Source organism: Elephas maximus, chromosome 22 (assembly GCF_024166365.1).
Source record: "Elephas maximus indicus isolate mEleMax1 chromosome 22, mEleMax1 primary haplotype, whole genome shotgun sequence".
NCBI lineage: Eukaryota > Metazoa > Chordata > Mammalia > Proboscidea > Elephantidae > Elephas > Elephas maximus.
The window spans coordinates 45,794,102-45,820,757 of NC_064840.1; the positions used below are offsets into that span (position 1 = coordinate 45,794,102).

The 26,656-nt window shown below is 42.0% G+C and overlaps 1 protein-coding gene across 4 annotated transcripts in view; it reads right to left on the reverse strand.

The window, feature by feature from the left end:
* PTK2B (protein tyrosine kinase 2 beta) overlaps positions 1 to 26,656 on the reverse strand; it is a 165,389-nt gene that overhangs the window by 55,993 nt on the left and 82,740 nt on the right. For all 4 annotated transcript variants that reach the window (XM_049867057.1, XM_049867060.1, XM_049867059.1 and 1 more), the window contains exons 3-4: positions 1,801 to 1,979; positions 1,159 to 1,246 (exon numbers count right to left, since the gene is read on the reverse strand). In XM_049867057.1, the coding sequence (XP_049723014.1) occupies positions 1,159 to 1,246; positions 1,801 to 1,979 (267 nt within the window). The remainder of the gene's footprint in view (positions 1 to 1,158; positions 1,247 to 1,800; positions 1,980 to 26,656) is intronic.

A 26,656-nucleotide genomic window follows, 5' to 3' on the forward strand; every position in this document is an offset into this window, starting at 1 on the left:
CAGGTGCCTGGAGCACAATCCTGCCTCACTGATGTCTCTCATACCCAGCCCACCATGAAGGAGCATGCAGTGGGGGATGAAGAGCAGAAAGGGATGCTCATGCTCAGCTCTGCCTGACTCCCTCTGTATCCCTGGGCAGTGGTAATCATGCCTCCACAAGCGAAGCATTAGGGCTGTTGAAGTGCATTTTCACTTCTGCATGAGGCAGGAAGTGGTCTGTCCTCTCTCATCCCCAATGCCATTTTGGAGATTAGGAAAGTGAAATTTTGGGAGAAGTTAGTAATTTATCCAAAGTCTTATTGGTAAGAAGATGTCATCCATGGTCCAAGAAAAGTCTGGCTTGGTCTCCAGCAAACCAGCAGGGAGATCAAGAAGGGAGCTAGGACCAGATGGAAAATAACGATGGCAGCTCACATGTACTCAGCACTTGTGCCAAGTCCTGTGCTAGGCCCTTAACCTACATTATATCCAGTTGTATGCTGGAGTGGCTTCAAACAGCTCATGAGAGCTGGTTATGACATTTTCAAAAATATCATGAGCATTTGATGCCACACTAGTAGCCAAATAGGCCATAATGGGAGTATTTATACCATGCAAATTGGCAAGTGCTACAAATCAGAGATTTTTGATTCAGAGGGCTCGCTTATCAGCAAACCACTGATGATAACATTTGGTCCTCACAGCAACCCCATAATGTAGGAATTATTATTATCCCCATTACACAGAAGAAGAAATAGCTTCAAGCAGGTCAGTTATGTTCCTGTGGCTACCCAGTTAGTAAATGGCAGAACTGGGCTGGAAACCAGGTGTGTCTGACTGCAAAAGAGTCTACTGTTAAGTGCTACAGCCTTCTCTTTGGACTTGCTCTTCTTTCCTCACAAGTTTGGACTCCTGGGCAGTAAATGGCCACTAGGAAATCCAGGAGGAGCTGTGAGCATATGGGACAAGGTTAGGCCATCACTTAGTTAGCTGGGAGAGAAGAAGGATTGGAGAAGCTGACCAGGGACCAGGGAAGGTCCACAAGAGAAGTTGCATGGATGGGTCCCTTCAAAATCTGGGCTTTGTCTTTCCATCCTCCTAGGAGAGGATGAATAATACTGTACTTGGCTTTTAAGATGCACTGGGACCCATGGGGGCAAGAAAATAAAGTCCTTTTACCTGTTGGTAAAAATAAAGCAGCGTTGTCCTGTCTTCTTTCAGGCTCTCCATGAAGTCCTCTGGCAAGTAGCGGATTTGAAGGTCATACCTGGGACAGGAAATTCAGACTCTCTGGTTGATACAGGGAAGCTGGTACCTAAAGGAGGGAGTGAGGCCTGCCAAGAGCAGAAGCCAAGAGTCCCCAGCATGCAAGGGACTTACCATGAGGCTCCTGGGCACTCATTTAGGACTTATTTCTTCTTTCCCTTCTCTATGGTTGGGTGGAAGACCATGGAGGACAACGGTGTGACCAGCAGGCAGTGGTTAGCACTAGTCCTGACTCCCCACCTCTTCCTCCACATGGCAACAGTTTTCCTTAGGTTCATACACATCCTGTGATTGACCTGGCCTCTCCACCCTTCTGCTTTCCCTTCACATAGCACCAACAATATTCTGTCTGGGAATATTTCTAGATATCTGCCCTGGTGAGGATATATTATGAGCCCAAGTCAGGGCTTGGCGAGTACACTGGACACTTCGGGAGGACTGAGCCTAGATGCTACTCTGATTTTCTGGAGAAGTCTCAGAAGTTGCGAAGGGTCACCCAGGGCCACCCCATACCACACTCTGCCTCCATTACAGAGCCAAAGACACCCCTCCTACCTCCACTCGGCCTCCACGTGTAGACGCTCGTACTTGTCCTGCACCTCACCCACCGTCATCTGAGGATGCAACCAGTGGATCTCATCTGACTTCATGTGTTTCAGCCTCAGCCCATAGCACTCAGCCAGCTGGATGTTGGGCCCAATTCGCCCACTCAGCAGGATGGAGGTGATGATCTCCTATGGAGGAAAAGAGGCATGTGACTTAGTGGTGCCCACTTCTAGGCTCCCACAGCCCACATATAGCCCCCAGAATTGTGATTCTCTTGGGCAGAGGGGGTTCTGTTTTAATGGTTTATTCATCTCTGAGCGTCTAGCACTTGGTGTAGGGCTTGGTACATGGGCTCTCTTCATTCATTTGAATGAACAAATGGGTGAAATAAGACAGAGAGAGAGGAACTGAGGAGAGAGCAGAAGTGAAAGAGAAAATGCAGAAAGGCAAAGAGACAGATTCCCTGGTAAGCTCCTGCATTTCATTCCAAGCAAATCAATTAATAATTACTAAGAATCCATCATATGCAAAGCACCTTCCAAATGTTTCTGATGTAGCCAGTGTTACTGAGTGTCTGTACCAGGCACTGCTAGGCAGTTCTTACACATTGTTTCGTTGAATCTGCACAACACGTGAAGTAGGTGATACTCTCCCCCATTTGGTTGATGAGAAGACTGCTGTAGGTCACACAGCTCGTGGTATTAAGCTAGGATTTTGAACCCTAGGCCACTGGACTCTTAAGAATTCTACTAGGTCAAGCTGCTTCATAAAATTGTGGGGCTGGGCAAGACAGAAACACAGGACTCATATCAAGGGATTATGTGTCCCAGTCCTCACACAAGAGGCGTGACAATAGGATAGGTAATGCTGGCAAGAAATCTGGTGTCCTCTTGTTCTTGGTTTCTTGTTGACCAGAGGCTTAGTAGGCTCCCTGCTGCACAGCCTGATGCCATAGCTTCCTGACCCATAGCCAGAGCTGGATTAAGAGGAGGGCAGATGGGAAGCTCATCTACAAGGCACTGAAATGGCCAGCTCTGAAATCACTTTGGTGCCAGGTGAACTCAGGTTTCTCATGTGATTCCACACATACTTTGTAAATTCAGCCCACTCCTGATGAAGCAGAGAATGCCCTTGAATGCAAAGTTTAAAACTCACAGGCACTGACCTATGTCTGTTGAATAACTTTGCAAGGTGCACTCTACCAAGCCTACCACCAGCCTAAAGACTGAATAAAGGACAGAAGGAATGACACCTTATTAGTCAGGTTTTATGCTGTTGTTGTTGTTTTTTTAACATACCTCCCAAGAAGTTGTCTAATTTAGTAAACAAAATGTACTCAATTTCTTAATTGGAAATAAAAGAAAAAGGTATATGATTCTTATTAGAAGAAAATCAGTAAATGCCAAGCTAACATTTAAATAATACTGGTTTGAAAGAACACCAAATTATTCATCTGCCTGGGCACCCAAATGTCTCAGTCTAGCTCAGCCTCCCATCAGCCCTCTTCAGCCTCATGGAGTCATGAAGCTAGAAGGTTCTAAGCCTAAAAAATCCCTTCCCCGTTAGGAAAGAAAATGCCTACCAGATCAACCATCTATTGCTCTCTGAGACAACTGGTGAAATAGAGGCACAGAATGTACATGTGAACAGTTAAAACAGATCAGTGCAGGAATAAGAACCACAGCCCTGGGATGGGCAAGAGGGCTGCAGTCCATGGCACCTCTACAGTGAGGATCCTAGACAGGTGGAGAAGCTCAAGGCTGTGAAGTAGAAAATTTTGTCATCATCTCCACTCATTTCTCCTGTCACTGACACTCTGCATTACTCCGTCCACTTGGTTTTGTCTGTTCTAGAAATTCATATAAATGGAATTATTTAGTATACACTCTATTATGTTCGATTTCTTTCACTCAGTGTAAAGTCTGAGATTTATCCATGTACTTCAGTAATTTGTTTTATTTTATTGATGAGTTATACTCCACTTTATAAACAAACCACAATATATTTATTTATTCTTCTGTTGCTGGATACCTGGGCTATTTTTAATCTTTGGCTATGAGAGGTTAAGTGCTACGGCTGCTAACCAAAAGGCTGGCAGCTTGAATCCACCAGGCACTCCTTGGAAACTCTATGGGGCAGTTCTAACTCTGTCTTATAGGGTCGCTATGAGTTGGAATCATTTCGACGTTTTTTTTTTTTTTTTCTGGCATTGTGAATAAAGTTACTATGAACATTGATGTACAAGTCTCTTTGTGGACATGTGTTTTCATTTCTTTTGGGTAAATACTTAGGAGTGGAACTGTTGGATCAAAGGTAGATGTACGTTTATAAGAAACTGCAAGATTTTTCCATTTTATATTTTCACTGTAATATGAGATGTCTGTTGACCATCTCTTCACCAAAATTTGATTTCATCAGTCTTTTTTTAATATTAGTCATTTTAGTGAGTGTGTATAGTATTTCATTTGCATTTAATTTGCATCTCCCTGATGACTAACGATATTTGGCACATTTTCACGTGCTTATTGGTCATTCATTCAAATATCTTCCTTTTTCAGGTGTTAAAATCTTTTGCCAACTTCTTTGTGTTGTCATTTGAGTTGTGGAAGAAGATCTTTATTCATTCTGACATATGATTAATGAATATTTTTCCCAGGACTGTGGCTTGCCTATTCATTTTCTTATCAGTGTCTTTTAATAAAGTCTAATTTATCAAAATTTTCTTTTATGGTTAGTGCTTTCTGTGTCCTTTCTAAAAAGTCTTTGCTTGCCTCCAGCTCATGAAGATATTCTCCTGTTCCCCTTTATAAGCCTTTACTTTTAGGTCTATGATTCATATATAATTAATTTTTATGTATGGTGTGAGATAGGGGTCAAAATTTATTTTCCCCCCTCATATAGATCTACAGTTTTTCTTGCACTTGTTGACTTTCCTTTCCCAATTGAAATGTTTTTGCTACCTTTGTCAAAAATCATATTGGCTGTATAAGTTTAGGTGTATTTCTGGACTATCACTTCTGTTCTATTGATCTTTGTCTATACTTATGCCAATACATCATTGTCTGGATTATTGAAGCTTTAGAGGAGACCTTAAAGTCAAATCGGGTAAGTTTTCCACTATTTCCCCCCCAAGGTTGTTAGACTACTCTACGTCTTTAAATTTCCATAGAGTCAGCTTGATGCTTTCTAATTAGAAAATCTGCTGATTATGACTGGGATTGTGTTAAATCTACAGTTTAATGGGGGGAGAACTGATATAACAACACTGAGTCTTCCAATCCTTATATATGATATACCTCTCCATTTACTTAGATTTTCTTAAATTTCTCTCAGCAGTGTTCTGTAGTTTACAGTGGATAGGTTTTATAGGGCTTTTGCTAAATTTATTCCTAAATAGTTTATGTTTTTTGATGCTCCCGTAAATTTATAAAATTTTCTATTTTGGAGCTCATCACCTCTGTGACTCTTTCTTTCCAGGACTTTTCCCTAATCTTCTGCCTACTCTGCCAGCTCAAGTTTTACCCCTGAACATCTTAAGCCGGTAAGGCTGCAACTTTCTGCCCCTGAAGCCCTTCTCTGAATGGAAAGTCTCTCAGGTAAAAAGCCACAGACTTGCAAATCTCATTCATTGCAGTTCATGTTTCAAGGGCAGATGTCCCTCCAGGTTCTGCTTTCTGTGGTCACTCTCCAGTGCCTTCAAATTGTTTGCTTTTATATCTTGTCCAGGTTTTATCACTGTCATCTGCAGAATAATTAGTCCTACCAAACTACTCCTCCACGTTTAAAACCTCTGTGCTATTTTTATGAACAAATCTGTGTTCTCTGAAAACGGAAGTGGATTGGAGAGCAGAGAGCTCCGGCGAAGATACAGATAGCCGTACTAGAGCATAACAACTATCCAATATACAGCCCTGGCATCAGACTTCAGTAGTGCTTCATCCTTCAGTGCGCTGCCCTTGAACAATGTATTTAAACTCTCTGGAGTCAGTTTCCTTATCTATAATATGGAGAAAATAATAGTACTCATTTTAAATGGCTTTGTGAGGATTAAATCAGATAAAACTCCTTAGAACAGAGACTGGCACAAGGTAAAGGTTAATATTATTTTAATACAGTAATCTATTGCAGATTCTGGTACTTTGTAAATCACATTTGTGGAGGAGGGGGGCTCCAGTTTCTTCTTCTTCCTTTTGATCTTCTTTTCTTTTCCTTTCTTTGGAGGCAGTGTTATGGCCAGGGGCCAATGAGGTAGTGAGGCTAAAGAGTTGGTAGCTGCAGCAGGGCCAGGGGTGGAGCAAAGGCAGTGGGGTCAGGGGCAAAGATAGAAGAGTAGTTAGGAGATTAGTTACATAGAAGGGTATGGAGCAAAATAATAAATATATTTAGGATAATAAGAGTCAGGTTTCTTACTGTTGGAGTAAGTACTCAATATATAGAGAGTGGTAAGACTAGAGAGGACGCTGAAGTGGGGGGCTGGAAGTGTTGGTGTGAACTCACAACTTGATAGCTAGGCAGATAATAGATAGATGATACATACACACAGAAATAGATCGATAGACATATATTTCCTAGCTTTTCTACTGAAAGGGCCTAGGAGCAATAAAACCCATAAATTATTTGCACATCAAGTGCCAGGTCTTGATTTCTTAATAACATTATCCACTAAAGAGATCCAGGGATCCTTGAAGAACTGGCTGATTCCAGGACTGGAGCAAGGAAAATACAAGATGAGCCTGGAATAACTTTTTGTGGCAAAAAATAAGGAGGTGCTTAAATAATGGTGGGGACACGTCACAACGACACAGGAACAGCTTGAAGGAAGGGGTTCCCACTGGCCAAAATCTGGGACAACCTAAGCATCATTTATATCATGATAGGACTGAATTACAATCCACTGAATAAAACAGAACCCATGATAAAAGATAGGTAGACAGACAGATAAATAGAAAAGAAGGGAAAATTCTTCCTTGCAGTAGATGCCAGCTAATGAGTGTAGAACTAATGGAAATGGAAAATTACAACTGGGTGACAGCTTGCTTGTGGTTGATTCAGGCAGACAGGGCCTTGCAACTTTTCCAGCCAAACTCTCTGAGAGGAGTCAGACTGAATCCTTTACTCTGTGGTTGCTGAAACTCTCCAGGGCCTGGCTTGTGGTGAAAGCTTTCCATGATTCTTACTAAGAAGCAACCAATTTCTGTTGTAAGGGATAAGAACCTTGGAGAAGAATTTCATTAAAAGAATCTTCACCCAAAAGATATTCATAGGGAGGTAGTTTTCTACCTGGAGTTTTTTAAAGCATGGAATGTACTATTTAAGCAGGTTCCCTGGTGCTGGGCAGATTCTCACCAGATAAGCATTCTTTCCAAGGGGGCAAACCTGAAGCTACTGGAAAGACGGAGCTTTACTCAGTGGCAGCTTTACCTATTACCACCATTATCACTGCTGGTTACTGACAGAAGTGTGTCAATCCTTCTGTGACACAGAACTGCAAGTGACATAGAAAGAGGACTAACCCTAAATTACACAAACCTGGGTCTGTGACACATACTTCCAGCAGGGTGACTTGCTCCCGGAGCCGCAGTCTCCTCCCAGCAGTTCCCTACTCTTTTCATGTCAAGCTGCCTAAAGGCTATTCCATTCAAGCAGTCAGCAACTATCCATTACACACGTGTTATGCAAAGCAGGCAGGAGCTCTGGTGGTGCAGTGGTTAAGCACTCGGCTGCTTACCCAAAAATGTTGGCAGTTTCAACTCACCAGCTGCTCTGTGGGAGAAAGATATGGCAGCCTGCTTCTGTAAAGATTCCAGCCTAGGAAACTGTATGAGGCAGTTCCACTCTGTCCTATAAGGTCACTATACTCGGAATTGACTCGATGGCAATGGGTTTGGTTTTGGGTGGATGCAAAGCAGGGAGGTGCTGTAGACACACACACACAGAGCCCTTACCTCCAGGAGCTTATACTCAGTAGGGGGAGGAAAAGTGGCTTGAGTTCAAGGAGGCTCAGAGTTTCAAAGGAGAGTAAGAGTTGAGGTCTGAGATGATCTCACTTGTGCCACTTTTGTATCAGCCTTACCTTGCTCACCCCTTTGCTGCTGCTTTTCCAATATTCACGCAGCTTCTCAAGCGAACAATGGGTGTGGCAATATCAGCACTCTGCTCGTACACTGTCATCAATGAGTCAATATTTCTTTTTCTGCAGTCCCTGCGGACAGTTAATGTGCTCAGCTGCTAACCGAAAGATTGGCAGTTCAAGTCTACCCAGAGGCTCGCTGGAAGCAAGGCCTTACTTCTGAAAACTCAGCCATTGAAAACTCTGTGGAGCACACTTCTACTCTGTGACACACACGGGTCGCCGTGAGTTGGAACTGACCCCACGGCAACTGGTACTGCTATTTCTTTTTCTATCAATAAATCATTTTTTTAAAAAACAACAGTACGTTTGAGTACTCACTAAATTGTCATTATGTAACATGAGCCAAAAGAAAAAAAAGAAAGAAAACCTGTCTTAATTTTATTAACCGCTGCTTAGCTAAGCTGAGGATTCTTTTCTGCTATGGGAAAACCTCTGCTTCCTCCCATATAAGGGTTTTCAGGTACTGAAAAGTCAGCCCTCAGACTGCCCACGGCTCACAGCATGGACATTAAAATCCTTCTCATGGTTTCTTGCAAACATTGGGGATTCGATGGCTTTTCTTCTGGATGGCTAACACTCACGCCCTGCTTCACCAGATAGTGTGATGACCCCAAGCTGCCCTTGTCTCTCGCCCTACTCTGTCATTTCCTCTTATAAGTCATAAATAAAGAAGAAGAAATGAGACTGGCTGCTTTGTCCCCAAGCCCAGGATGATTTACTTCCAAAAAGCAAAAGGTTCCCTAAACATTTAATTACTCAGTTCACTTTCCCTCTTCATGATCAGCGCTCAGTCACAGTTTATAACTTCTTCAGTAATCTCCTCAGTCTCACTGTTTTCTTAGACTCACCTTTTTTTTTTTTTTTTAATAAAGCATCTAGCCTTTTTTGCTTTTTCTAGAGCTTATTTAAACATATTTGGGGCTAATGGTCGGGTTTTAGAAATAATACACAATGGTTTCGTTAAACGTTTCTTTGAGAAACACTGTCTCCGCCCATAGCTCCTGGCAATGTTGACAGTTAAGCCCCCGATTCCCTCTGCCAGGATTATCCTCACTCAGAGAGTCACCCTTGCTTTACTGCTGGGAGCACGCATCCAGTGACTGGTCAATACCAAAACCCAAACCCATTGCTGTCGGGTTGATTACTACTCATAGCAAACCTATAGGACAGAGTAGAACAGCCCCACAGGGTTTCCAAGGCTGGAATCTTTATGGAAGCAGACTGTCACTCTTTTATCCGTCGGAGCAGCTGGTGGATTGGAACCGCTGACCTCTCGGTTAGCAGTCGAGTGCTTAAGCACTGTGCCACCAGGGTTCCTTGACTGATCAATACAGTGGTATAAAAGCCCTGCCTTTTCATCCAGTCCCAGCTCCAGAGCTCTCTGTGGAATTGGCTGGAGCTTTTGCTGCAGCTGCACCACAGTCCAGCATCTCCCTCTGCCCAATTCTGCTTCCTTCCATCCCCCAAGTGATTTCATGAGACTTCTCCTGGCACACGTTCTGCAAACGAACCTGCATCTCACAGTCGGCGTCCAAGGAGTCTGACCTGAGGTACTAGCCTTCAGGTTGCTCTCCAGGCTTGATATGATGCATCCTCCTTATTCTTTGCTCCGTGAAGACAAAATACTCCTCTTTTTAAAGATGATTAAATTAAAAATTTTAATGAAATAAATTTAAGCCTTCATTTAAAAAAAAAAACCTGCTTAAATTTTATTTTAAAAAGTGCCACTCTGAGATTGAAGACAAATGCAAAGTGGGTGACTCTTGTTGAACCCTCATTTTCTGCAGGATAAGATCCAAACTCTTTGGCACAGGGCATCAAAGGCTCTTCGGCATGTTTCTCTGAATGTTCTTTCCAGTCACATCCCCACTCTTCACTCACCACGTGCTCTATGTGCCAGCCTCCCAGGATTTTCTCTTCCTTCCCCCAAAACAGCATGCCCTTGTATTCTTCTGTGCCTTAGCACACTTCATTCTTCCAGCCTGGAGGGTCCCGAGCGCCCCTCTCCCACTTGTTCTCCCACCTAGGGAGCCCCCAGGCACCTTGAAGGCCCAGTCGGCTCATGGCATCCTCTGTGAAGACCTCCCTGACTCCCCTTTGCAGGCTTTTCGTTTCTTCCTCTGGGTTCCCAAAGAACTTTGCACATACATCTAGTGAGACACTTACCAGTTAGAACTAAAACAATTGTCCATATTTGTCTTTCTAACCTTGCAAATTCAAGTTCAGAGGCCAAACCTTACATAAAATATCCTCCCCAATTCCAAGCCCAGTGCCTGGTACAGAGCAGGTTCTCCAATATTTAAGTAATGAATTAATGAGTAAATGAATAGGAGCCACTTCTCTGGATAGCAAGCGTACAGTGACCAAAGGTCAGAATGTACATGAAATCAGAAGTGTGGTGGTTAAGGACAGAGGCTTTGGGGTCCACTGGACCTAGCCCAGGCTGTGTGCTCTTGATGAGGGCACTTAACCTCCACTTCCTCATCAATGGGGGAAAATACCACCTCCATCATGGGACTTTGAGAGGATTAGACAAGATAAAATATGGCAGAGATGAAGAACAAATATGAAATTATAAGTATGTGAAGCCGTCTGCCCTCCATTTCTAAGGAGATTTCTATGCTTCTTGGGCTCCTCTTACATGAACTTGATAATGGGTGAGATTGAGAAGGTTCCAAACCAGCTGGACTTGACTTACACTGGAGGAGACAAAGAGTGACTAAGGGCAGAAAAAAAAATAGAAAAGATCTGGAAGGTGAGAAACAGAGGGAGAAAGATAAGAGTCTTTTTGGGCTGGATTTTAAGAGTCCTGAAAATGTAAGTAAAGATATTTCTGGACAGCAGCCAAGCTGATTGGATATTAAGTTGTATAAGAATTTCAAGAAATGTTGCTATTTATCTTGAAAGTGACCCCCCATGATTTGTTTTCCAAAGAGATTTTAGTAAAGATTTAAATTGATCTTCAATTATTTTTAGATGTCAGACTAATAATTTTTTGGTATGTGACACTGAGCTGAGGCTAGCTTTAAAGTAAAAGAAAGTTGGCAGGTTTTAATTTATATGAGTTGCAAAATACATACACAACTTAGCATAACGCTTGGCAAAGAGTAGGTGCTCAACAAATGGCGGCTATTATTATGATCTACCACCCGTCTGTCATTTTATCATACTGTGGTGGCTTGGGTGTTGCTATGATGCTGGAAGCTATGCCACAAGGATTTCAAATACTGGTTGGGTCACCAGTGGTGGACAGGTTTCAGTGGAGCTTCCAGACTAAGACAGACTAGGAAGGAAGCCCTGGTGATCTACTTCTTAAAACTAGCCAATGAAAATCCTTTGGATCATAACAGAATATTACCTGATACAGTGCTGGAAGATGAGCTCCCAGGTTAGAAGGCACTCAGTCCACAGTGGTCACAGCAATGGACTTGAGCACACAAACTATTGTGAAGATGGCACAGGACCAGACAATGTTTCATTCTGTTCTACATGGAGTTGCTGTAAGTCAGAGTTGACTAATGGCAACTAACAACAACATTATCATGATGGACAGACAAGAAGATAAGGGGTAAGCATGGCTCAAGTGTCAAGCCAACCTGGGGAACTGGATTAATTAACACCAGAAGCCTATATTTGAGACATAAAGATGTGAGCCTGAAGTGGAGTCCAAGCGTCCCTCAGGCTCTCCCTACCTTGGAAGGAATTGGTGTCTTGGAAGACCCAGCCCCACAGGAGTAACTGGCTAAGTAGTGGCTAAGTGAAGGGGAAGGAGCCATAGTTGCCAGTAACTTCCAACAAAACTGTTTTGCTCTGCACAAAGAATATAGGAAGTTGAAGAAAACAGTCTCTGGAAAAAGGGATAGGAGGCTGCCTGCAAGCTGAAGCAGGCTGGTAAAGTAGATGAATGCACCTGGTAGAATGCTCAGGCCACGGCCACTGCCGATCTGGCTGAATAAGCCATGCGGGAAGAAATCATGCAGAGAAAAGTGACTTCCTTATGCTTACAGGAAGTTGGGCTCTGAGAAAGTGAGAAAAAAATGTTGAATAGGCAAAAGGAAGCCTCCTCTTCAATTGGCTTGAACAGAACGTAAGTAGCTGTCTCAGAAAAATAAAAAAGATTCTGTTAAAAATAAGACTATTCTGTCAAAAAGTCTGATTCACTAGCAAACTCACAGGAAACGCCCTTTGATGCCAAGCTGAAATTTGGGAGGAATGAAGAACAGCCAAGGTCAGGCAGGAAAGTACCAGGTGGATTTCATGCACTTCTTTGCAAAAGTCCCCTTACCAAAATACCTTTTAAAGCGATGACCTTGAGATTCATTCATGTGATATGCAGTGTTTGCCTCAGGGTGGGAGGGGTGGATCACACGGGTAGCTTCAGCGTGATCAGTAGTTTTATTTCTCACATAGGCTGACGGGTTCAAGGACATTCATTTTATTGTGATGCCTTGAACTTATAGCACTGAGTCTCAACAAGGCACCGCTGGCATTTGGGGCAGGACGATTCTTTGCTGGGTGAAACTGTCAATACCCATGGCCTCAGCCCGCTAAAAGCCTGGCCCATGCCCCAGTTGTTGTGTCAATGATGACAATGGGACAACTGCAAAAGTCCCCTACACATTTCTAAATACCACCTTCCTGGAGGTGTGGTACAGTCCCCAGGAAGCAATGCTGACTCACATATTCAGTACATATTTTCTTTTGCATATATAAAAATTACAAAATAAAGCCTTTCAGATGGATTCCTATTCATTCTTTCATTGAGCACGCCTCTCCTATCAGGCATCACTCTAGGTTCTTTGGATATAGCAGTGAACAAGGCGAAGACTGATACCACACGAATATATGTGTTACATCAAGAAACTTAAAATCACGGACTGCGCCACACACTCAGTGATTCATCCAAAACAAGGACAGCAGCCTAAATTCCAATATCAGAGACTGAACGAACACCTTCATCTTTGAACATTTGTTGTGTTATTTTGCACAGGGCCATTCTTTGTACTTGTTTGTTGTGCTTTTAAAACAATTAGCAAAACAGCTTACATTTGTTTTTTTTTTTTCTATTCCATACTTCCCCTCCCCCGCTTCATGTTTTTCTTCTCTTCAAAATCCATTCCTTTAAAAAAAAAAAAGGAGAATGGAAAAAAAAAAAAACTTTACAAGTGTTCTTATCTTTGACTTAGTATCATGCCCGGAAGCATAAGCTCAAAACATAATTCCAAATAATAGAAAAACTCTTGTGTACAATGAAGCTTACTGCAGCATTATTTAAATTACCAAAATCCCCACAATAACCAATCAATCCAACCCATACGTGGGATTATACACTAGCTTTTAAAATTGTGTTTATAAAGGGTTGGTAATAACTTTTGGAAATGCTTCTATTATAACAAATGGGAGATAGAGGATATAAAATCATATATAAAGTATGACAGTGAGAGAAGAAAAGCAAAAGGAAAGAAATCTGGAACGAGCCACATCAACATGTTAACAGTGTTATCTGAAGGTAGTGCAATTGTGCACATGTATCTTTTCATTCTTCTGACTTCCCTGTGTTTTGAACTTTTGTATTTAATGCAGTGGTTAAAAGCATGGCCTCAAGTCAGAAAACCCTGTTCATCTCCAGCTAGCTCTGTGATTTTGGCAAATGAACTCCCTGCCTTGGTTTCTTCACTTGCAAAATGTAAATTTTCCTAACTCACAGGGCTCTTATGAGGATTAAATGAGACAATACAAGTGAAGAGTTTATAATAATGCCTCACACATTAAAAAACAAACAAACAAAAAACCACACTTGTACCGTTGAGTCGATTCTAATTCATAGAGACCCTATAGGACAGAGGAGAACTGCCCCATAGCGTTTCCAAGGAGTGGCTGGTGGATTCAAACTGCCAACCTTTTGGTTAGCAGCCAAACTCTTAATCACTGCTCCAAAATGCTATTATTATTATCGAAAGAACATGACTCATTCTATACATTGTTGGATTTGATTTGCTAATATTTTGTTAAGGATTTTTTCATCTTTGTTCATGAGACATGTTGGTCTGTAGTTTTCCTTTCTTATAATGTCTTTCATGTATCATTTTATAATTTTAAAAAAGACTTCAAAAATAGTAGATTAATATTTATGTTTAGATGTTTTAGTAGACTTGGTTTTACAGATTAGGAGTAAAGAATTCCTAGTTACATGATATAAGCAGACATCACCTTCTGCCAGTTTGGAACCAATGCCCATGGCTTACACCTAAGTGCTTGTTCATATACAAAGGATACTTTGCTCTCAAGCACAGGCTACCCACCTGTGCCCACAAACCCTACTTATAGGTTCAGCCTTTAAGAGGTTCATAGGCTCCCTGAAAAATATAAAACTCTAAAATTCAAATGTTGACTAGGCAGTAAATGTCACAGGGTCAGAGAGAAAAAGAATGGCCAAAATTCACTCAGGTCTCCACAAAAGTTAAGTTAAACAGAAGTTTTGCGTTTTAGACCCTAGAAGCTCATATGTGAGAGCAGGCATCGCTGATGTAGCCACAAAAATAAAACTCTCCAACTCTAGAGACGGGCAAATGTTTATTACGCTCATAAAACTTAACCTGGGATTTCTGAGCTAGAAGTAACTTAGAAAACTAAAAAAGAAGTAACTTAGAGATCACCTAATTTGATAGCTTCATTTTTCATTTAAGAAACTGAGACCCAGAGGGTCAAATGGCTTCATTTAATTAATTAATTAAACAAACTGGGGAAACAAAAACAAAGTCCCTGCTCTCATGGCACTTACTTTCTTATTTCCCAGGGTGAGGGTAGAAAAAAAAAGTAGATTAAAAAAAAAATCATATAATAGTTTCTCAGGTTCTGATAGGTACTAAGAAGAAAATCAAGCGAGGCAAGGAACTGGAATGTCAGGGGCTGCAATTTTATATTGGGTCAGGAAAGTCCTCTCTGTTAAGGAGGCATCTGAATAGATCCCCAAAGGAGGTATGGGATACAGTGAATGGCTTTTTCCGTAAGGTCTTGCAGGCAAAGGGACCAGAAAGCACAGAGGCCCCAAGGTGGGGGTATGTAAAACTCCAGTTTAAGAGACCGTGAATACGCTAGTAGGTTTGGGGTGGAGGGAACTGGGAGGAAAGTGATAGGAGGAGGGGTGAGAGTAAGCTAGACCGGGAGATGGCAAACTCTCCTCTGAGCATCTAGTAACTAACAATAAACTCTGGTCTCTATGCACTTGCCTATTCTAGATATTTCATATAAGTGCAATCATATAATATTTGTCCTCTTGTGTCTGACTTATTTCACTCAGTATAATGTCACACAACATGTATCAGGACTCCATTTCTCTTTATGGCTGAATAATATTTCATTGTATGGATATATCACATTTTGTTTATTCATCTGTTGATGGACATTTAGGTTGTTTCCATCTTTTGGCTATTGTGAATAATGCAATGAACTCTGGTGTACACATATCTGTTCAAGTCCCCACTTTCAATTCTCTTAGGTACATATACCTAGAAGTGGAATTGCTGGGTCTTATGGTAATTCTGTGTTTAACTTTTTGAGGAATCGGCAGACTGTTCTCCATAGCAGCTGCACTATTTTACATTCCCATTGGCAATGCGCGAGGTTCCGATTTTTCCACATCCTCGCCTTTCTGTTTTTCTGATAGTAGTCATGCTAGTGGGTGTAAAGTGGTACTTCACTGTGGTTTTGATTTGCATTGGACACAGTAAAGTTTTTCTATAAAGGGCCAGGGAGTTAATATCTTAGGCTTTATGGGCCATACAGTCACTGTTGCAACTACTTAATTCTGCCATTATAATGTGAAAGCATCCATAGAAATAAGTAAATAAATGAATGTGGCTGTGTTTTAATAAAACTTTATTTACAAAAACAGGCGGCAGGCTGTTTTTGGCCTGCAGGTCATCATTTCCTGACCCCTGTTATGAGGTAAGGACTTTGGATTTTCTTTTGAGTGAGAGATAGATAGCCATTAAAGAGTTTAAAGTAGAGTAGTGATATGATCTAAACTATGCCTTACATATATCCCTCTAGCTGATCTGTTTTAAAAATGCACTGTGATTGCTACCTATAGAATGGACCACACAGGGATAAAGGCAGAAGCAGTTAGGAAGATTGTGTACTATTCTAGGCAAGAGATGATGATGGCTTAGACCAGGGTAGAGGCAATGGAGGTGGGATAAGTGATCAGATTGTGGATATACTTTGATGGAAGAGCTGACAGGATTTCCTGATGGAGTGTGAAAGGAAGAAAGAATTCAAGGATAATCCAAGGTTTATACCCTGAGACACAGTTAACTGAAAGAAAGGAGCTGCAATTAACCAAGATGGGAAAGGCTAGAGAAGAAGCAGACTTTTAGACGAGGATTATGAGTTTGATCCTTCACCTGTGAGTTAGATATCCAAGCAGAGATGGTGATATATGAGTTGGAGATGTGGGAAGAGATTGGAGCTAGCACTGTGAACTTGGGTGCCATTGGTTAGTTGGAATTTAAAGCTATGTGTCTAGATGAGATCACCCAAGCAGTGACAAGGGATTAGCCTGTGGCTTCATGTAGCCTGACAACATCAGAGGAAACATCTCTCCAAGGCACAGGTTGCCTATAGGCTGCCCAGCCACAGAGAATCCCAGGTAGTAGGGAAAAGTAGCACTTGTCAGCTCGTGTTCTGTGGTCGGTTCTATGACACCCGGACATCTTCTGTGTGAGACATCTTCTGTGTGAGTGTGCATATGCGTGCTATGTGCTTATGTTCACCTGTGTACATCTGTGTGCATGGGCCTGTGTGTGCCTGAAGGGGAACACCATCCACAGACACTGTGATTCTAACTGATGACTATAGTGGCTTGAATTGGTGGCCCCCACAAAGTTATGTCTCAGTCCTAATCCCCCAAACCTGTGAATGTGGCCTTATTGGAAATAGGTTTTTGCAGATGTAATCAAGTTAAGAATCTTGAGATGAAATCATCATAGATTATCCTGGAGGGTCCTAAATCCAACGGCAAGTGTCCTCATAAGAGATGCACAGAGGAGAGAGAGTGAAGAGAAAAAGGCCCTGTGAAGACAGAGGCAGAGAGTGGATTTGTGCCGCTACAAGCCAAGAATGACAGGAGCCACCAGAAGAGGGAAATGACTTTTCTCTAGAACTTCTGGCCTGGCTAACACCTTGATTTCAGACTTCTGGCTCCAAAACTGTGAGAGAAGAAATTTCTGCTATTTTCAGCCACCAAGTTTGTGCTAATTTGTTGTAGTAATTTGTAGGAAATGAATACAATGGCTATATGAATTCTCAACATACACCTAAGGGATAATTTTTAAAACATGACTGAAGAGAAAAATAATAAAAATTAGCATAACTTATCACTCTGAAAGCATTCATTTTGATGTGTTAAAAGCCTCTAAAAAGAACATTCATCAACACAACCACCAGATTAAAAATAGAATGTAAGCACAGGCGCCTGGCTCCTAATTTGTCAAGGTAATAAATCTAAGCACATTGGTAAAATAGAGAGAGCCCTTAACTCTGCCTGTTTGCAGGGTGCTTGCTTCTGCTGGTGTCTCTGTGTGGGTGGCCTGGGGAGTACACACAGGAAATGAGGAGGGGGTGCAGAAAGGAGGAGGTACATCTTTTTATATCTTTGTGAAGGTACATCTTTTTATGTCTTTGTGAGCGTCTCTATGGTAGTGGTTTGTGGTTTCCTGGCTGAGCGCTTTCCTCTCTGGCTTTCAGGTAATGATCTCATTTATGGGGGCCTGGCTTTGTGTAATTCCATTTATTCTCTTTACAGTAACATTTCTTTCAGAAATAGTAACTTCTCAGGATAAAGTTCCCTTCCCTTCTTCTGGTGCCCCAACCTTACAGCCTGCCCTAGCAACATCTGAAGGAGGGCAGCAGTGATTGGTCTGGAAACGAAGACACTGAGCCAATGACCTATGAGGCAGAAGTCTGTTCCTTAGATCAAAGGGAGCTGGCCCTGTGTCTGGTTAAGTGATAGGTTTAAATTAAAAACTAACTGGGATCAACACCCAATGAATACAGGTCAGAGGACAATAGATCACAACATCTAAATCTGCCTCTCTGGGATTCTGGAACATACCACCACTGAATTCATGGGGGCGGTGTGGGGGGTGCAGGTGAGTTCACGTGTGTATGGAGCAGGCTTCATTTGTGAACTGGACTTGGCCCTGAACACTTGCCCAGGTAAGCAGCACCCACTGCCTCCTGCAGCCCTGGTGTCAGGCTGGAGGGACGCAACTGGATCCGGTGGGAAGGCATATGATGGCTTCAGTTTCTATGCATCCCGGAATGTAAATGTGGATTCTGGAGTGGGAGAATGCTTCAGGAGAAAACAGTGATGACTCCTGAATGTGGCTTTCAACATAGTAGAGGCTAGCCGAGTGAAACAGTATTGGACAGTGGACATGGGGCCTCGCCATCATCCTCTGAACCATACCATATCACAACCTCCCATGTGAGAAACAAACAGTCAGATGATGGATGCAGATGGGCACATGCAGAGAGCAGGTGAGTCAGAGTCAGCCAGAGAGAAGGGAGAGCAAGGCACGTACAAGTAAGCGAGCATATAATTTATCCTCCAAATCACGATAATTTTGAGATTGGCAGGGGAAGTTATTGATGACTATTCCCAGAACAAAAACAACAAAAAAAAGTGGAGATGGACATAGGCTCACTCCAAGCCCCTGCAAGGATTCTAGTCACATGCAGGGAATGCTAGGCTACACCCAGGGATCACCGCCAGCTGCTGTTGAGTTCACTCCAATTCATGGTGACCACATGTGTGTCGGAGTAGGACTGTGTTCCATAGGGTTTTTAATGGATGATTTTTTGGAAGTAGATCACCAGGCCTTTCTTCCTAGGTATGTTGGCATGGACTTGAACCTCCAACCTTTCGGTTAGCACTGACTGCTTAACCATTTGCACCACCCAGGCCTCCTATTCCTGGACAATGCATGCAAAATGGGACCGTCTCAGGCTAAGTGGGACATATATTCCCCTACCCAGAAGACCCCCCATGTGTCTGTCAGTTTGTCATACTGTGGGGGCTTGTGTGTTGCTGTGATGCTGGAAGCTATGCCACCAGTATTCAGATACCAGCAGGATCACCCATGGAGGACAGGTTTCAGCTGAGCTTCCAGACTAAGACATACTAGGAAGAAGGACCCAGCAGTCTACTTCTGAAAAGCATTAGCCAGTGAAAACCTTATGAATAGCAGCAGAACATTGTCTGATATAATGCTGGAAGATGAGCCACCCAGGTTGGAAGGCACTCAAAAGATGACTGGGGAAGAGCTGCCTCCTCAAAGTAGAGTCGACCTTAATGACGTGGATGGAGTAAAGCTTTTGGGACCTTCATTTGCTGATGTGGCAAGACTCAAAATGAGAAGAAACAGCTGCAAACATCCATTAATAATCGGAACCTGGAATGTACGAAGTATGTATGAATCTAGGAAAACTGGAAATCGTCAAAAATGAAATGGAACGTATAAACATCGATATCCTATGCATTAGTGAGCTGAAATGGACTGGTATCGGCCATTTTGAATTGGACAATCATATAGTCTACTATGCTGGGAATGACAACTCGAAGAGGAATGGTGTTGCATTCATCATCAAAAAGAATGTTTCAAGATCTATCCTGAAGTACAATGCTGTCAGTGATAGGATAATATCCATACACCTACAAGGAAGACCAGTTAATACAACTATTATTCAAATTTACGCACCAACCACTAGGGCCAAAGATGAAGAAACAGAAGATTTTTATCAGCTGCTGCAGTCTGAAATTGATCGAAGATGCAATCAAGATGCATTGGTAATTACTGGCGATTGGAATGCAAAAGTTGGAAACAAAGAAGAAGGATCAGTAGTTGGAAAATATGGCCTTGGTGATAGAAACAATGCTGGAGATCGAATGACAGAATTTTGCAAGGCCAATGACTTCTTCATTGCAAATACCTTCTTTCACCAACACAAACAGCGACTGTACACATGGACCTCGCCAGATGGAACACACAGAAATCAAATTGACTACAATCTGTGGAAAGAGATGATGGAAAAGCTCAATATCATCAGTCAGAACAAGGCCAGGGGCCCACTGTGGAACAGACCATCAATTGCTCATATGCAAGTTCAAGCTGAAACTAAAGAAAATCAGAGCAAGTCCAAGAGAGCCAAAATATGACCTTGAGTACATCCCACCTGAATTTAGAGACCATCTCAAGAATAGATTTGACGCATTGAACACTAGTGACCGCAGACCAGATGAGTTGTGGAATGACATCAAGGACATCATCCATGAAGAAAGCAAGAGGTCACTGAAAAGACAGGAAAGAAAGAAAAGACCAAGATGGATGTCAGAGGAGACTCTGAAACTTGCTCTTGAGCGTCGAGCAGCTAAAGCCAAAGGAAGTACTGATGAAGTAAAAGAACTGAACAAAAGATTTCAAAGGGCCACTTGAGAAGACAAAGTATTATAATGACATGTGCAAAGAGCTGGAGATAGAAAACTAAAAGGAAAGAACACGCTCGGCATTTCTCAAGCTGAAAGAACTGAAGTAAAAATTCAAGCCTCGAGTTGGAATAGTGAAGGATTCCACAGGGAAAATATTAAACGACGCAGGAAGCATCAAAAGAAGATGGAAGGAATATATAGAGTCATTATACCAAGAAGAATTAGTCGATATTCAACCATTTCAAGAGGTAGCATATGATCAGGAACCGATGGTACTGAAGGAAGAAGTCCAAGCTGCTCTGAAGGCATTGGCGAAAAACAAGGCTCCAGGAATTGATGGAATATCAATATATTGATATCAATAATCTCAATATATTGAGATATTTCAACAAACAGATGCAGCACTGGAGGTGCTCACTCGTCTATGCCAAGAAATATGGAAGACAGCTTCCTGGCCACCCGACTGGAAGAGATCCATATTTATGCCTATTCCCAAGAAAGGTGATCCAACTGAATGTGGAAATTATAGAACAATACCATTAATATCACATGCAAGCAAAATTCTGCTGAAGATCGTTCAAAAATGGCCACAGCAGTATATCGACAGGGAACTTCCAGAAATTCAGGCTGGATTCAGAAGAGGACGTAGAACCAGGGCTATCACTGCTGATGTCAGATGGATCCTGGCTGAAAGCAGAGAATACCAGAAGGATGTTTACCTGTGTTTTATTGACTATGCAAAGGCATTTGACTGTGTGGATCATAACAAACTATGGATAACACTGTGAAAAATGGGAATTCCGGAACACTTAATTGTGCACATGAGAAGCCTGTGCACAGATCAAGAGGCAGTTGTTCGGACAGAACAAGGGGATACTGATTGGTTTAAAGTCAGGAAAGGTGTGAGTCAGGGTTTTATTCTTTCACCACACCTATTTAATCTGTATGCTGAACAAATAATCCGAGAAGCTGGACTATATGAAGAAGAACGGGGCGTCAGGATTGGGGGAAGACTCATTAATAACCTGCGTTATGCAGATGACACAACCTTCCTTGCTGAAAATGAAGAGGACTTGAAGCACTTGCTAATGAAGATCAAAGACCACAGCCTTCAGTATGGGTTATACCTCAACATAAAGAAAACAAAAATCCTCACAACTGGACCAGGGAGCAACATCATGATAAACGGAGAAAAGATTGAAGTTGTCAAGGGTTTCATTTTTACTTGGATCCAATCAACAGCCATGGAAGCAGCAGTCAAGAAATCAAAAGACGCATTGCACTGGGCAAATCTGCTGCAAAGGACCTCTTTAAGGTGTTGAAGAGCAAAGATGTCACCCTGAAGACTAAGGTGCACCTGACCCAAGCCATGGTATTTTCAATCACGTCATATGCATGTGAAAGCTGGACAATGAATAAGGAAGTCAGAAGAAGAGTTGACGCCTTTGAATTGTGGTGCTGGCGAAGAATATTGAATATACCATGGACTGCCAAAAGAACGAACAAATCTGTGTTGGAATAAGTGCGGCCAGAATGCTCCTTGGAGGCAAGGATGGTGAGACTGTGTGTTACATACTTTGAACATGTTGTCAGGAGGGATCAGTTCTTGGAGAAGGACATCATGCTTGGCAGAGTACAGGGTCAGCGGAAAAAAGGAAGACCCTCAACGAGGTAGATTAACACAGTGGCTGCAACAATGAGCTCAAGCATAACAACAATTTTAAGGATGGCGCAGGACCGGGGAGTGTTTGGTTCTGTTGTGCATAGGGTTGCTATGAGTCCGAACTGACTCAACAGCACCTAACAACAACAACAACAACAACCAGAAGACAGTAAGAAGAAAAGAAAGAAGGGAGGGAGAGAGAGAGAGAAAATGAAAGAGAGGCAGCAAGAGTCAAAGAGAGACATGTTGTGTGGGCCCATCTGGGTGGTGCTCTGCCAGTTGTTTTCAAAGTGTCGTCTTAACCCCTTTCCTAGACAAGCAAATTAGAATGTTAGAGAAAAATATAATGATATAAGCCTCCACTTGGTACAGAGATTGAGAGCTCCCGAACAAACACAGTTTCCTATGACTATCAAACAAAAGGGAAATGGAAAATCGAGAAGAGCAAAATACATTTCTCTTTAGGCAAATTGCTCAACTCTCTTAGAACACCTGCCTAATTTCTGTTAGGTCCTAGACACGTGGGCCAGGACTTATTTACGTAGCTCTTAACAACACAGAGAAAGCATCACATGAGGCTATTACATCTGCATAGAAAAAAATTGAGAATAAAAACAAAAACATGAAACCAGTAAGTATGCATGAGTATGTTTTGGGAAGGTGCCATCACATGCACCATCCCAGGGTGATTCTAGATTACTTCTGTATGATCAGACAGCTACTTGGGGGTGTCAGAATTTCAGGGCTGTTCTTATGGAAGGACAAAAGCTTGGCAAATTTGAAAGGGCTGACAGTATTTTGAGCTTGTGGAGGGTGGCAAAAGAAGATACAGAGCTGGAAGTAAAAAAAAAAAAAATCAGTCCAAGAACAAAGGCAAACCAGGTAAGGAAAGTGTAAGAAGTCAGGAAGCAGAGGAAAGAAGGCACTACTTCCTGAGAATCCAGAAAAGAAAAGAAACCAGGGCTGGGCCTGCACTGCTGGACTGTCACATCCTACAACAGGCTCTGAAGAACAAAGCTGTGAGGAAGATGAAGCCAGAGGCAGGAGTGGAAGCAGTGGAGGGGAGATCTCTGAAGGAAATCCACAAGAAACAAAAAGCCAGGAGAAACGGCCAGTCCAGGAGCCCAGAGACAACCACCACTGCCCTTGGATTGGTGCCCCTGCAAATTCATGGTCTCCCACTTCGGTTGGAATGTGGCTGTTCCTCGAGGTTTGGGCTGAGGTCTTCTGTATTACAGGCAGCCCCTGACTTACGATGTATTTGAGTTATGACGACCTGCACTTACGACCCTCTTTTTTTTTTTTTTTTGGCACATCTTCTCATTAGTACTACATACTACGTTGTACTACATACAGTGCTGCAGTGTGTAATTTGCTGATGTTATTATTCTCAGATGTTCATGCAGAAGGTGTTCAATTTTTTGATTTACTGTTCAAAACTCTGCTATATAAATTTAGCTTTCTAAACTAAATCAAGGGCTTCAGTTGCTTGAAAACATGGCACAAAAGCTGATTGCTTTGTTAAAGTCAACAGGCAGATTTGGGAAGCAGTGAGATGTTACTGCAAAATATATGAAGAAAAAAGAAAAGGACCACACAGACAACTCTCACTGAGTTTATGACTAGAAACACTATCCCCATTCCAAGGATAATCCAGATGACCCAGATCCTTCCACAAGTGGAGTTATTACTGCAACTGACAAAATACCAATGTTGCTCAGCTCTTCTTCATCATCATCAGAGTAAATTTTTATGATTTGTGTATTTTTATGTATGTATTAAGACATATTTGTAAGTTTATATGTAATGTTTCTAACCCCCAAAGTCAAATAAAGATCAGATTTATAAAGATACTAATAATAAAAAACAATAATAGTGAAAACTAAAAAAAAAAAATGAGGTATTCGACTTATGTCAGAACCGACTTACAATGGAGTTGTCAGAACGTAACCCAGATAAATTGGGGACTACCTGTATATGCTCTCACAGGATGTATTTCTTCCCACAAGAGCACTTGCCTTAGCTTGTAAACGTTAATGCATTGGTGCGATTCAGTGTCACAATAATGGACATGACAGCAGGGAGTGCACCTGTGTTTTGGGGTATGATGATATCTCCAGGTTGTTCCTTGCATGGTGGCAGCACAAGGGGCACCCAATAAATATTTGTGGAAGGGATGATGGAATTACTCAGGACTCTTTCCTAAGTGATCTCATCCACAGCCATGGCTTCAACCACCATCTAAAAGCTGATCACACTCAAATGTTTATCTCCAGCCCAGTCCTCTCCTCCAAAATCATGTATTCAACAGCCTACTCAATACTTCCCTTGAAAATGTTCAAGCATCTCAGTCATACTCTACAGGTCCAAAGCTGAACTTGTGAACTCCCTAGCTTGTTTCTCCTCCAGTGTTCTTCATTTTAATGAATGGGACCACGTCCATCTGGACCAGGGCTGTCATTCTTGACTCCTCCCTCTTCTTAATTCCCACGTTTCCTGTCCATCACCAAGCCTTTCATTTCCACGTCCTAAATCCTCTGGAATACAATCACTTCGCTCCATAGATCACAAAGGTTAAGAGTGCAGACTCTGGAGGTAGGTTGCCTGGGTTTGGAAAGAAGCTCCACCACGTACTTGCAATTTACTTAACAACTCTGTACCTCAATTCCTTACATATAAAATGGAGATAATATGAGTATCTATTTCATAGGTTTCTAATGAGCGTTAAATAAGATGATGCATATAATGTGCTTTCAAAATTGCTAGCTGGTATTATCACCACATCATCATCATCATTTCTGTGGCTACACTCTAGCCCAAGCTACCATTATCATTCATTTAGATCACTGCAATAACCACTGAATAGCTCCCCACATCCATTCTTGCTTTCTTCAAATTACTTTTTCACCATGTAATCCAAGTGATCTTTTACCAACATAATTTCATGTCACTCATATGTTTAAAATATTATCAGAAGCTTCTCACAAAAGACGGGGTAAAGACCAAAATCTTTAATGTGGTTTAAACAGCCAACGTTGAGCTACCACTCTTAGCTCCAAATCTGCCATGTGTCTTCCCACTTTAGAAGCTTCATACATGCTATTCCTTCTGCCCGGAATACTGTTCGTTTTGGTTCTTTCTTTCCCTTCATGGTCAAACGTCTTTGAAATGTTATTTACACTTCACTGTCTTTGCTCCCCGTTCACTCCTCAACCCACTGCATAAAGGCTTCTACCTTCATCTCACCCTGGAACTGCCCAGGAAAAGGTTGTCTGTGGTATCTGTTGCTGAAGCCAGTGAACCTGTTTCTGTCCTTATCTGACTTGACTTTTCTGCCGTCTGATACTGCTAACCACTTTCCGCAAAATTTTCTCTGCCTTAGGCTCCCCTGACTTTGCTCGCTTGGTTCTCTTAATCTTTCTTTGGCTAATTCTTCTTTTTCTTTCATTTGCCCCTCTTTCCCTATCAGCCCTGTAAAAGTTGATTTCCCTAGGTACCTAATTCGAACTCCTTTTCTCTTCCCTATGTATTCTCCCTGGATGATCCTATTCATTTGTATTTCATCCATTAGATAATGGCTCTAGGTCCTTTTTCACTCCTGAGCTCCAGATCCATGCTCCTCTGTGGGAATGTTCTGTAAACACTTTAGATACATATATGAAAAGCTGAAATCTCACATATACTTCTCCTATCTCTGTTTGTATCTCAGTGAAAGGCACCAGCACCCATTCAGCTGCCCAAGCAAAAACTTGAGTCATCCTCGTCTCTTTCTTTTTTCTGCCTCCCTCCATCTAGTTAAAGGAGCCCTAGTGGCGCAAAGTTAAGCACTCAGCTGCTAACCCACCCAGCAGCTCTGCACATAAAAAGACCTAGTGATCTGCTCTCATAAAGATGATAGGCTAGAAAACTCTTTGGGGCAGTTCTACTCTGACATATGAAGTTGCTATAAGTCAGAATCCACTCGACGGCACATAACAACAACAACATATCTAGTTAATTACCAACTCCTTTTTTTTTTTTTTGACCCTGCCTTCTTAGATATACTCAAACCTATTGACTTAACTCTGCTCCAACTACCACTCCCTTAGTTCAGGCTCCTGTCATTTCCTACCTGCATTATTGCCAGAGCCCTGTAACGCATCTCCCTCTTACCAGTCTTTCCTCTCTCTAATCCTTCTTTGCACTGCTGTCAGAGTTTAGGTAAAACGGTTCATCAAGCAGTTTTCCAGAGATCTAGTTTTCCAACTTTTCTAAGAAGGATTTCTTAGATAAATAAGAAATGGCCTACTTAAGAAAATACCACTTCTTTGACCCTTTCTTAGCAATTCACCAGACGTAGCAGCAAATTCAAGGCTTTGAGAAGTCCTGCGGCAAAAGAATCTGTTCAAAATTGTTCAACCAAACATTTGCTCAGATTTCTTTGACCATAAAACTTCTCCTCCATAGCACATTTTTAATATCTTGCAGAATACTCTTATGCTGTTTTAAAACACAAATCTGATCACCCTACTTCTCTATTTAAAAATAAGACAGACAAGTAGATTTAAAAAAAGACAATTTGCACTTTGTTCTATGGGCA